The 13,524-nt window shown below is 41.0% G+C and overlaps 1 protein-coding gene across 2 annotated transcripts in view; it reads left to right on the forward strand.

Annotated features, from left to right (window-relative positions):
• The window catches only part of plxnb2a.1 (plexin b2a, tandem duplicate 1), a 239,462-nt gene that overhangs the window by 200,364 nt on the left and 25,574 nt on the right, over nucleotides 1–13,524 (forward strand). For both annotated transcript variants that reach the window (XM_082509940.1, XM_082509941.1), the window contains exons 21-26: nucleotides 4,933–5,069; nucleotides 5,312–5,494; nucleotides 6,508–6,619; nucleotides 9,168–9,383; nucleotides 9,476–9,559; nucleotides 13,005–13,100. In XM_082509940.1, coding sequence (XP_082366066.1) covers nucleotides 4,933–5,069; nucleotides 5,312–5,494; nucleotides 6,508–6,619; nucleotides 9,168–9,383; nucleotides 9,476–9,559; nucleotides 13,005–13,100 — 828 coding nt within the window. The remainder of the gene's footprint in view (nucleotides 1–4,932; nucleotides 5,070–5,311; nucleotides 5,495–6,507; nucleotides 6,620–9,167; nucleotides 9,384–9,475; nucleotides 9,560–13,004; nucleotides 13,101–13,524) is intronic.

Genomic DNA, 13,524 nt, shown 5'->3' on the forward strand with positions numbered 1-13,524 from the left:
ACCGGGAGGAGGCCCCGGGGCAGACCCAGGACACGCTGGAGAGATTATATCTCTCGGCTGGCCTGGGAACGCCTTGGTATTCCCCCGGACAAGCTGGAGGAGGTGGCTGGGGAGAGGGAGGTCTGGACCTCTTTGCTTAGGCTGCTACCCCCGCGACCCGACCTCGGATAAGCGGATGAAGATGGATGGATGGATGGATAGTTGTTGTTCTTAGTTGTTCTGCTGCCTAAATACCACAGGGTCGAGTTATTGAGTTATTGAGCTGCATAAAATTTACGATCTGTGTGAGTTCGAGATCAAAGCGTTTGTACCTGCAGGACAGCAGCTGGAACATAATGAAGTCTACACGGTTAAAGTTTTCTCTTCACTTCTCATTTTTATTCTTCTCTCTCTCTGCTGCTCGGTTTGACAGATCTGGGAGCTTTTGTTTTTATCATCATAAATATTATTATTGTTATTTTACTCTCCAGAAGCTTTAAAAAAGTGTTTGCAGTTTGAAAACTTGATTTAAGAGTTAAATACAAACATCGGTCCTTCTGAAATTCTCCCAGAGGCATGGAGACATACTCAAAGGAGTCAACCTGTAAAGGAGACTCTCTCTTCCTTTATGTTAGTACCATTATAGATTATTTATATAAAATAGCCACAGCCTCATAACTCTTTAGTTTGGATTTTATGATTTCTGTCACTGGAAAATATTGTTTTGGTGAGACGGAAGTGACGGTATAGTTGCAGCATTAAAGTGATAATACTTAATGAATCATTAGTTTTAAGTACTTTAAGTATACAGGGAGTGCAGAATTATTAGGCAAATGAGTATTTTGTCCACATCATCCTCTTCATGCATGTTGTCTTACTCCAAGCTGTATAGGCTCGAAAGCCTACTACCAATTAAGCATATTAGGTGATGTGCATCTCTGTAATGAGAAGGGGTGTGGTCTAATGACATCAACACCCTATATCAGGTGTGCATAATTATTAGACAACTTCCTTTCCTTTTTTGCAAAATGGGTCAAAAGAAGGACTTGACAGGCTCAGAAAAGCCAAAAATAGTGAGATATCTTGCAGAGGGATGCAGCAGTCTCAAAATTGCAAAGCTTCTGAAGCGTGATCATCGAACAATCAAGCGTTTCATTCAAAATAGTCAACAGGGTCGCAAGAAGCGTGTGGAAAAACCAAGGCGCAAAATAACTGCCCATGAACTGAGAAAAGTCAAGCGTGCAGCTGCCAAGATGCCACTTGCCACCAGTTTGGCCATATTTCAGAGCTGCAACATCACTGGAGTGCCCAAAAGCACAAGGTGTGCAATACTCAGAGACATGGCCAAGGTAAGAAAGGCTGAAAGACGACCACCACTGAACAAGACACACAAGCTGAAACGTCAAGACTGGGTCAAGAAATATCTCAAGACTGGTTTTTCTAAGGTTTTATGGACTGATGAAATGAGAGTGAGTCTTGATGGGCCAGATGGATGGGCCCGTGGCTGGATTGGTAAAGGGCAGAGAGCTCCAGTCCGACTCAGACGCCAGCAAGGTGGAGGTGGAGTACTGGTTTGGGCTGGTATCATCAAAGATGAGCTTGTGGGGCCTTTTCGGGTTGAGGATGGAGTCAAGCTCAACTCCCAGTCCTACTGCCAGTTTCTGGAAGACACCTTCTTCAAGCAGTGGTACAGGAAGAAGTCTGCATCCTTCAAGAAAAACATGATTTCCATGCAGGACAATGCTCCATCACACGCGTCCAAGTACTCCACAGCGTGGCTGGCAAGAAAGGGTATAAAAGAAGTAAAACTAATGACATGGCCACCTTGTTCACCTGATCTGAACCCCATTGAGAACCTGTGGTCCATCATCAAATGTGAGATTTACAAGGAGGGAAAACAGTACACCTCTCTGAACAGTGTCTGGGAGGCTGTGGTTGCTGCTGCACGCAATGTTGATGGTGAACAGATCAAAACACCGACAGAATCCATGGATGGCAGGCTTTTGAGTGTCCTTGCAAAGAAAGGTGGCTATATTGGTCGCTGATTTGTTGTTGTTTTGTTTTTGAATGTCAGAAATGTATATTTGTGAATGTGGAGATGTTATATTGGTTTCACTGGTAAAAATAAATAATTGAAATGGGTATATATTTGTTTTTTGTTAAGTTGCCTAATAATTATGCACAGTAATAGTCACCTGCACACACAGATATCCCCCTAAAATAGCTCAAACTACAAACAAACTAAAAACTACTTCCAGAAACATTCAGCTTTGATATTAATGAGTTTTTTGGGTTCATTGAGAACATGGTTGTTGTTCAATAATAAAATTATTCCTCAATACAACTTGCCTAATAATTCTGCACTCCCTGTATTGTTGCTCAAGCTTTTGCACTGTAACTTAAGTAGGTTCATAACTTTTAATGAAGGATATTTTTTCACTGTTTCACTTATTTGATACAAATTGATCCCGTGTCACATGATGCATCTTTATTCAGGCACAGGGCTGCATATGAACCTAAAATAGTAAAAGTTTCTACTCCAGTTATCATATAAGATGATTTTGTAGAAGGCCAGCCTCGCCTTATTCCTGCTCACATTTCTTGACTTACTTGCTTCCTTATGAATATGTGTGTTATGTGTCCATTTCCAGGAAGTTTGTTACACCTGCTGATTTTAACTTCTACAGCAGTTCTGCTGTCATGTAGCGCCATCATTAGACTAAAATTGAAATTAGACGAATATGATGCTCTAATCCAGAGGTCTCAAACTGAAATGAGCTGTGGGCCACTGCTGGCATCATCATCTTAATGGAGTGCCGCTTTAGTGATCGGAAGGTTGCCGGTTCGAGCCCCGGCTTGGACAGTCTCGGTCGTTGTGTCCTTGGGCAAGACACTTCACCCGTTGCCTACTGGTGGTGGTCAGAGGGCCCGGTGGCGCCAGTGTCCGGCAGCCTCGCCTCTGTCAGTGCGCCCCAGGGTGGCTGTGGCTACAATGTAGCTTGCCATCACCAGTGTGTGAATGTGTGTGTGAATGGGTGGATGACTGGATGTGTAAAGCGTTTTGGGGTCCTTAGGGACTAGTAAAGCGCTATATAAATACAGGCCATTTACCATTTTAGTGTTTTGTTTGTTTTTTTAAACTTTCAAATATTGCATAACAAGACCAAACTGAAAACGTGTGGGCAATTTTTTTCTCACTCTTAACTAACTAAAGCTTTTCATTGAACTACCAAATAAACAAATTGGTACTCTCTGTCTGGTCAGACACGTGGCAACACTTCTGTTTTGTTCGTATTTAACAAAATAAAAATGCAAACATAAGTGTATGCGTTAGTTTTTGACTGCTAGTGAAAATTGTTTTCTTTACAAATAACTCTCTCACTGAACTACCAAACCCTCAACATGTTTGTACTCCCTGCTTATATTGTCTTCATATTAAATAACTTTTTGCTTTTTAAAGAGCTTATTTTAACATTGCATTCAACAACAAATAAATCCTCCCTAACAAAAAAGTTACTTCAAGGGCCAAATTGTATTACATTTCTTCATGTCCATATACGGACTGCAAGTAGGGGTGATGTGGGCTACAAGTGGCCCCCAGGCAGCGAGTTCTAAATCAAACATAAGTTTGAAGAGTCATTTTGTAAAATGTATTTTGAAAAATAAAATGTATTTTTTTGCAACATATTTCCACAAAAAGTGTAAAATTAAAATTTCAAATTGATTTAAAAATCCCCCACAAAATACAAATTACTTGAATCATTCTTAACTTGAAGAATACGTATAAAGATTTGGCAAATTGTCCAGTTTTTAAGGTTTTTATCACATAAATTCAGTAATTACAGTAACACAGGTACATGGTTTCGCTATAATGAAGCAGTTCTGACTGCAGCCGATCACTCTGTTGGTTTCATAATGTTAACAAGCTAAAGTGTGGTTTTGTACATGGTGTACCTGAACCTGCTGCTTTGCTCTTACAGCCAGGTGGTGCAGCATATGTTTATGGTGCCGGCATTTAAGTAGCAGCCATCTGGAGTAGCCTCCTATAGACTTAGCCTGTTGAGAGGTTTTTATAAACGCAGCGTTCTTATCAACAGATGTAAATTGTCCTCTAACTGTTTGATCCTTCAGTAAAACCTTCAGTTGGTAAACAAATGGGCTGATTTTGTTGTTCATTAGTAGAATAGATTCACTTGTTTGCTTTTATTACAGTTAAATTAAAACATGATTACTCTAATGTGCTTAACGTTTTTAATCAAAGGAAAAAATGATGAAATAAAACACAAACACAGCGGACGTCCGTGCTTGTGTTCCAGCTGTAGAGTTTATTAACATTTATTACATATACACTCTTATGCAGCGGTCTCCAACCTATTTTGCGCCACGGGCCGGTTTATGCCCAACAATATTTTCACAGACTGGCCTTTAAGGTGTCGCGGATAAATACAACAAAAAAAATAGTATCAGTACCGAAAAAATAAGATTTATTCATAACACACATGAAAAGACCCAGGAAAACAGAGTTAACGATAAAAATCATAAAATAACGCTAAAAACCGATAAAAATCCTGAAAACCATACATTTCACACCCAAGCCTCAACTCTCGCGGCCCGGTACCAAACGACTCGGCCCGGGGGTTGGGGACCGCTGCTCTTATGTGATCCGTCCTAAAGTCAGTATTTTCGTCATTATATCAAGTAGAAAAGAAGGCAAATAATTTCCTTACCTATTCAGTCAAACGTGATCTGAACTTTTTTTTTTCAAACTGCTAAAGTAAATGTACAAAATGTAGAAACGTAAAAAGACACAAATATGATTAAATGAATATATGAAATGTATGTACATGCATAGTAGCCTCTGTAATAGAAAGTGTCCACATATTGTATGAAAATTGCAGCATATTCCCATTAAAGTTACTGAGTTTGGTCATTTTCTCCCTGTTCTCTGTGCAGGACCCCGAACCGAGAACAGTCATGCCAGAGAGGGGTCCAGCAGCTGGAGGGACGGTGATCACGATCGGAGGCAAAGACCTGGACACGGCGACTAAAGAGGACGTTGCTGTGACAGTGGGAGGAGTTCCCTGTGAAGTGTAAGTGGCACCTGGTAAAGGAAAATGCAAATGGAACCAGAAACAAAAAAATAAAGAGAATAGATGGACCTGAAACCCATTTATATTCATAAATATTTTCTTTTGGTTCTTCAAGATCAGTAAATACAACATAGAAAATGAGTCAGTCAGTTCATGAACTTTTTCCATCCATTTAGGGATCATATTGCTTTTCTTGTTTCTCGAGTCAGCCTATGTTCTTACTCTTCCTTCCTCCTCTTCAGCCTTTCATTCGGCACAGAGATTACCTGTAAGACTGGCAGGTATCGTGGGCAGAAGGTCCCATCGGACCGCTTAACAGTGACTGTGAAATACGGGACGAACACCACCAAAGACATCCACGGAGCCTATCAGTACTCGGAAAACCCCAAGATCACGGAATATAACCCCAAAGCCAGCTTCATATGGTGAGTGTGAACACATCACACGCACAGTTTTGCTTGTTTGAGTGAGTAACAGCCCTCAAAAGGACGCCTGACACAGATGTAGATGATGAATTCAAGAAAATTGTAAACTTGTAAATTGTAAATTTGATCTGTGTATCTTTAAAGGTCATCACCTTGTGCGTTGCTTGACCACTGCTGCTTTGAAATCAGTCTCTCAAAATAAAATTTGGGTTTTTGAGTTTGGAATGGAAGTTGGATGAGGCGTTTATTCAAATTACAGACACATGTAAGTGGTTATATCTGGGATTCCAGAGATGGATCTAAAACTACAAGCAGCACTGGAAGTGACCCAGAGCAGCAGATTGGCGCAGTCACCTATAGTTTTCATGGAGCACGCCATGTTGCAAATACTTGCTAACTAATAACCAATCGGTAGTGCAACTTGAAAAAGAGCAATACAAACAGGAGGAGGATGGAAACTGTTCACCTTCAAAGTAGAAAGTTATGCCTTACCACTGTAATCAACACATTTGAAAGGCACCATTTTTACTTTGAAGGTGAATCGTCTTTATTTCCAGTTAGCCTCAAACCTTTAGTGAATAGCTAGTGAGTGTTTGGATACAAGTCGGCATCTTGCAAACTGTGGGTGGCTGCAGGATTCTGCCACAGAGGTTTTTGGTTTAACAATACCTCTGTGACCATTTTCACCTAGCAACATTAACTGCAGGGAGTTTTCCAGCTGGTTGCCAACTGCTCTCTAAGCCTTTGACTGGTACACCATCAGTCTACAGCCTTATTCGAATAAAAACTCTGTAATGGTAAAAAGAAAACAACAAAGCCAGAAACATAAAGTACTCCATGTGAGGCATTTTTGTGTTGAGGTTAAAGGATGTAATAAAGTTGTCTCACTTACATTTAAATTTGCTGTTATTATTGAGAAAATAAAGAGATGGAGTGAAGCTAAAACCTCGCCCAGATGTAAATCCAAGTCCTTAAAATTGTTTATAAGCTTATTCTTTATTATTTTTGTGTAGCGGTGGTCGAAAGATTGTGGTGTCTGGAAGCGGGTTTGATCTCATCCAGAGAGCCATGATGAAAGTCCAGCCCTCCCCTGACGAGTTTTCACACAATTCACCGCCTGAAGAGGTAAGAGCTGGTGTCATCACACTACGAAAAAGCAGTGGTTGGAGACAGCCTTGCAACCTAAATGAACTTGCAGCCTTGTTGCCTTTGAAATGGTTGCTTTGAAGACGGGGATCAGGTCTGTGGCCACTCACTGTCAGTTACTGTCACTGAGGCATCAAAGTGGCAATAAAATCGCTAGAAAGCAGTCAGTTTGCAATTAAATGGGGTAAAATTTGGCAGTGTATTTGTGGTAATATGGACATTAACTGACAGATCAGCAGCATGCAGATAATTTCTCATTAACTACTTACATCCAGACAGCCAATACCTCAAAAAATTTGAAACGGAAATTCAGAAATCTTCCACAAATAGTTACATTGATGACAAATGACGAAAGCACTCAGCAAACCCTGCTTTCATACAGGAATATAGCTTCATACAATCAGTATTATAGTTGAGTTAAGAGCCCTTTTCTGCAAAGAGACTTGTTGCAGACGAGCTGTGCTCATTGGCACAAACAGACTCATTTAATTGCAACATGTTTGCAGTTGGTTTATAAATGACATTGCAGTTATTAAGAAACCTTTGCAAAAATGTCTGTGATTCCTGCAGATGTTTGGAGACGAGTTGCCTGAATGTGTAACTGATTTATATCTACTACAGTGGAATTATGTGTGATGTATTATTAAGCTCTCATAAGTAGTAATATACCTAATAAGCACCTAGCAAAGTGCTAAATGGTATCTGATTATTCTGCTTCTTGTGTTTGTTTTGTTTTTTTGTCAACATGATGAAGTGTATCAGTGTACCAACACAGGCATAACAATACAGTAGCTTAAGCACTTAATAGTGAAATAAAGGAGTGTCAAATCGAAGAATAAGAATTTGCAAAACCGATTCAACTTCATTTTCCACAAGAAAAGATAAATGACCAATTACCCTTAATTAATCTTTTCTTTAAATTTCCGTAAAAATTAACGCTGCTGTTGTGTGTTCTTTAGAAAATTGTATTTGCTTTCATTTAAAAATGTCATATTGAATGGGTTAAAATACATGTGTCATTGTATTTGTGTGAATCTGGAACATTGTATGTTAGTGGACATCAGCAAAACTGCTCATTTAGATCCGTAGTGTCTGGGTAAATTGTGACTCAAAAGGGGCATACGTAGAGTGTGTCTTTATTATAACTAGTAAGGCATTACAATATGTGGCCAGTTTTACTGACAGCGCAGTGTTGTACAATTTAAATGAACAAATAATTGCTAAAAATAGCCAAGTATTCACCGTTTTCGTCTTATATTTTGATCTTTGTGAGAAAACATCCATCGCGAGAGATGGTAAGACCACGTTTCTTTAGAATTACTTGGGGCGAAATGTGCAGTCAGTGTGACTGTGAGGATGTTTTTAATAAATGCAGAGTGTCAGCTTGATGTACGTCAGTCTGCAGCCTCATCTGCCGCTTGTTCTCGCCGAGCCAAAAGCCTGAGACTGAGGGAACAGAGCAACGCTGCTATTTCACTGCTGAATAGCTTTGAGTGACAGAGACTCTTAGGAAAGATTCACTGCAGGGGAGAGGAGGTGAAGTCGTTTTATTGTCACTTCATCAAAAGCTGCTGTCTGAACCGGGAAGAAAGAGAGGGAGACTCAGTGGGGAGGCAGAGATGGGGGAGAAAAAGGAGTATGGGAAAGAGACAGAGGAGGAGGAAATATGAAGAAAAAGTTAAACCTGCGCTGTGATTCACTGCCATCAAACTGTCTGCAGGTTAAAATAGAAAAAGCTGAATTTAATCTGACAATAATCGATTTTTTGTCCACTCGAGGGCAGCAGAAAAGAGGCTGTTTTCTGTATTTGAATATGTAGATTTTATTGGACATTCTGCTGTCAATCTGACACCATTTCAATAATGAATTTTGGCAAGCTAGACTTCATATTTAATGAAGAATAAAAACTCTTTTTGGGTTCCTTGTTTAGTCATCTCTTGACACTTTAAACTCTAAGCTAAAGACTTGTAATGAATAGAAATCCAACAATCCAACAAAAGCACAGAGCTCAGAGAGGCCAGCCTCCTTTTCACTTTTTTAAGCTCTGTTTTTGGTCTCCACACACTCAGTGTTCACCAGCTACTGAAAACAAACAAAATAATTAAATACGTTATATATTGAACACCTGCCATTACTCGCTGGGACACTTGGAGGTTGAAACAACCTATATACCTGACTCTGATTGTTTGATTGTACAGCCAGGAATTATCTGACAGCCCTGTTATCTACTAGGTATCTCCTTGTATCCTTGTAGCTCCTATTTTGGTCTCCACCGCCTTCTCAGGGAACTTTTGGCTTTATAGAAGCTAAATGCTCCACAGTAAAAACATCATTATAAAGTCTTTTTTTTTTAAATCAGCTGACAGATGTGTTTTTGTTTTTGAAGCAACCAAAGCCGGGGAAAGTTTTAGGTCTGGTGTAGAAGATTTTTACAGAAAGCCGATTCTTTGAGCTTTACACACGCCTGGCTCATGCTTCAGCTGTTCTCACTCTGAATAATTTCACTCTTTTTCTTTTATTTGTCTAGTTTGTGCAGGAGGCTCTGAGCAAGAACGACACAGTCCTCCAGTTTTACTCCCCGATAGTGAACTCCAGCTACGAAACCCTCTCTCAGTCTCTCAGGATTTACCTCCAGCTGGACAATGTGATCGAGGAGCTGAAGAGCTTCAACTATCACCCCAACCCCACCTTCAACGAGCTCGCCAGGAACGTCATCACAGAGACCGGCATTATCATCGTGACTGTGAGCACTGATTGCTAGAGATGCTCTTAAAATCCCCTCTTTGACTATTTTTCTGTAAATGGAGCTCACTCTCATTTTCTCACTTTTGCCAGGGTTGGGGTTTCTCCAAGGCGATGACAGCCAAAGAGGCCCAGGCGTTTGTTGGAGATGCCTCGTGTCACGTAAACATACTGCAGGTAAACACTGTCTGTTTGAGGAAAGTTTATAATGGCTTTATAATAAGTTTACACTGTAAACATGGAGCTGATGTTCACATTTTATGAAATGTGGAGATATGAGACGGTCGTGTTATCCATGTCTAACACTGCGTGGCTGTTGGTTAAACTGAGAGTATGAGTATGAGTCTGCCACGTCTGTCTTCCCACAGACATACAGGCTTCTAAAAATGCAGCATTAGGACACACTCAACGCTTGATCTCTCCTTTGGAAACAATTCAGTGAAGGCGCCGTCTCTTGATGAGTAGACTGCAAAGATGTTACGATGACAAAAACAAAACATCTTCCAAATCTTTAGTTCTGATGCACCATGTGAAAATACAGCTAAAACATATTTCCTCCCGGTTTATCTGCTTTTGTTGTATGAGCAAAACAAACACCACAATTTCCTTTTAGTTAATGCAGCGTGTTGTGTCACATTCCAGCTCCTTATATTTTTGGACTCTACTTGGATTTTAGTTTTTGCATCATACAGATTAAAGAGAAAAAATCCTCACTCATCTAAAACAAGCCGTTTTAGCCTGTTTTTCTTTAAGACCTGCGTGGGCTCCCTCTTGCCCCTCTGCTGGCTTCCAAAAACAGAAATCAATATTTCTAAGAATGTTTTGATCTGATTGGTTGACATTTTGGCCACTCTGTTATAAATATCTATTTGGATACTGAGCAAAAACCTCTTTATGTTGCTTCCAAGGAGCCAGAACTTCTTGTTATTTTAAAATGGTCCTGGTTTTCTTGTTCTCCAGACTTTATGAAGATCTTTCACCTTTTTTGTTTTTTGGGCGGAGCATCGGCTGCTTTTTTTACTCACTTTCAATCCAGGTCTTGTACCTGCCCATTTTCAGACGAATGCTTGTTGGTCACAGCACCTTAACTCTGACCTGTGAATCACTCAAGCATAAAAAGGCACCTAACTCGTGGGATGAACCAATGTTGTTAGCAAAGAATCAAATCGTTACTAGCAGGCTGTTGCAAAATACGTAATTTGTTCCCATTTCTTCAGTTAAATCACTAAAAAAATTCTCAATTTGACACCATTCGACAGACATAAAATATTCTTCCACTAACTAAGTGATTCCCAAAGAACTATTGGCTTGAAACCTGCCATATTTCAAGATGGTGTCAAGTGTATCTTGATATATTTGACAAAAGAAGAGATAGTGAGCCTTAAAAAAAACCCCATCTACAGCATGTGATCCACATCTGAAAGTTGTGTCCTTAAGAAACAGGAAAAAAAAAAAGAGCAAACACGTGATGTAGGACCTGAGAGAAACATCTTGACCTTCAGATGATCCATCTGCTGTTTACTGAAGCCTCATCAGAAATGTTCTCAGTGGAAGGGCAGCTGTCAAGAAGCCGTTCTTAAGGAAACGTACCATTCTTCAGTATGAGAATGATCTCAAACACACTCTTAATGCAGTAAAAGCATACCAGACCACAGACCACAGCGTTGTTGAAGCAGTGTGGAATCATCTTGAGAGGGAACAGAACAAACGGCAGAACCATCAAAGAAGAGCTTTGAATGTCCTTCAAGAAGCCTGGAGAACTATTCCTAAAGACTACTTCATTTACTTCAGTCGGTTTTAGAAAACTCAAGCCGTGTTGAAGAATAAAGAATTTCAGGCTCACTACAGTTGAATTTTGGCCTTGTATTTGTATTTGTTTGCTAAGAAATGAAGGATGACTCAAGACTTTTGCATTAGTACAGAAGATAAGTGAAACTAATAGGTCCCCTTTAATTTTTATGAAAGTGTTTCTTCTTGTACTTGAGAACAGAAGCAGCATACAGGCAGTTAATTGACTGCAGTGGGTGTAAAACGATTAAACCAACAGAAATTATTGTGCTAATCGCAGCTGTTGCTACCTCCCTTTCTGTTCCCTTCTCTTGCACTTTAAATTGATAAAGTGAATGAAACGTGCTGGTTTATAGATTTTGTTTTTTGAATACCAAGATCAATCTGAGGGGCTGCAAAATTATCAGGTAAGGAAAAAAGAGGGGAAATGAGATGAGAGATGAGATAGCCTTTATTTGTCAGTTGCAGGTCTTTTGCCCACAACCGAGATGACAGACCTTGCCAATCGTACATACAATACACAAACATCACATTGGGGAGACAGGTCAGGCCATGTAGCGAGGAAAAAAAACATCGAAATGTGTAACACAGAAGGATAATACAGGAATGCACAGATATCAACACACCATAGCACAATAAACACAGACAGCAACATGGGAAAGAGTTCCAGTGTGTACATCTGATCTGCAATCTTTCCACTGTGCCTCCAACTGACCCGATGTCCACATCAGAGGGGAGGTAAGCGTTGGAGGTGGCGCTGGATCCGGGGTAGGGAGGGTGATGCGTCAGTGAGTGCTTATCAGTATCAGTATATGTATGTGTGTGCGTGTCCAGAGTTCAGCTGAGACGGTGTCCTTCGCCCTGCCAGGCTAAGTAAACAGTCTTCCAGCCAACCCAGGTGGCCTTGTAGGGAATGGGAAGGAACAGACTCAACACAGTCGTTATCAGGGTGTTTTGTTCAGCTCCGGCCTTGAGCCCACAGCTGGCGCCGAAGGGGTATCCGCATTATAATGGTGATTTTTCTTTTACAAACAACTCATGAGAATTTCATGCTGTTTTTAACACTCCGACACCGACACTGGTCTCTCAATCTCCCGTTGGATACCTGCAAGTTTCTCCGTGATGTTATTTACCTTCAATTCCGTGGTCTTTTCACTCTTTTGCTCACAGAGCAGATTCTGAGACCGCACAACTGCAGCCAACTGATCCGCGATGTAATCCAGCTTCCGCCCAGAGGTATTGTTCCGAGTGGATTCTTCCCTGGTGTAATCCAATATACGCTCAGAGGTGTTATTCTGAGCCTTCACTGCAGCCGTTAGCGCCTCCAAGCTCTTAACCATGCTGCATTCAGTGAGCCCATTCTGAGAAGTCGCACCTCATCCCATCGTTTCAATCCCAGCGGGCAGCCTTGGGGGTGTTTGAACAGCCAGTTCTGCTTTCTTAATTCTCTGATAAGCCAGGGCCAAGCCAGCTCCGATCAGCAAGAACCCTGTTATCATGGTTCCGAATAGGTAGATATCTTCAGCGTCCTCGATCGACAGTCCCGCCAGGCACACGATCCTCCATGTCTGCCACCCGTCCATCGTGTATCCGGCAGGGAAAGTCCCTCCAGGGCACTCGGGCTCTCCCGAGCCCAGACTTCTCGTTGAGAAAAGGGTGTCAATAGCATTCAGAGACCAGCTGATCAAATATGTTCCAAACAAACTGTTTTGTTATTCTGACTCCAAAAAACTGTGAACATTTATCAGAATCTGTGTATTATATTTAGTGATGCTCCACTAAGCATGTGTTTAGTTCACCTGTGTGACTCTTCATTCCTGTGGGCCCGGTACAGGATGATAAGCTGATACTGGAGGCGCCTTCATCCCAGCCCAGAGCCAGATCTAAACGTCAGCGCAGAGACACAGTCAACGACCTGCTGGAGCTGGTGGTGAGCATGTGACGTTTTAAGCACTTTGGCAGCCAGGAATGATGCTACTGAAGGACATAGGGAAAGTACAGAGCTTCTTACGCTAGTCTTTCAGATCCTGTAAAAGAACAGCACTGTTGCTTCACAGCAAACCCACACCGGGCTCTTTGGTCTGATGTTACCACGCGGGTTCTCTTCATATCAAATAACATGCTGGGTTAACCCTGCTGATCTTGGCACAGGACGTGCTTGCAAAAGAGTTTTTTATCTCAAGCTTTTCACTTACTTTCCATGTTAACGCTCAGCAGTGAAAGAATATGGTTTGTGTTAAGCCTTCAGTAGGACAAGACTACATCAGAGTTTAAGAAGCAGATCCACTGAGTCTCATATGGAAGAAAATGTTTACAACAATGAAGATATAAAACAGAGAGAGGAGAGCTTTCAG

Source organism: Aulonocara stuartgranti, assembly GCF_965226115.1.
Source record: "Aulonocara stuartgranti genome assembly, chromosome: 17".
NCBI classification, from domain to species: Eukaryota; Metazoa; Chordata; class Actinopteri; order Cichliformes; family Cichlidae; genus Aulonocara; species Aulonocara stuartgranti.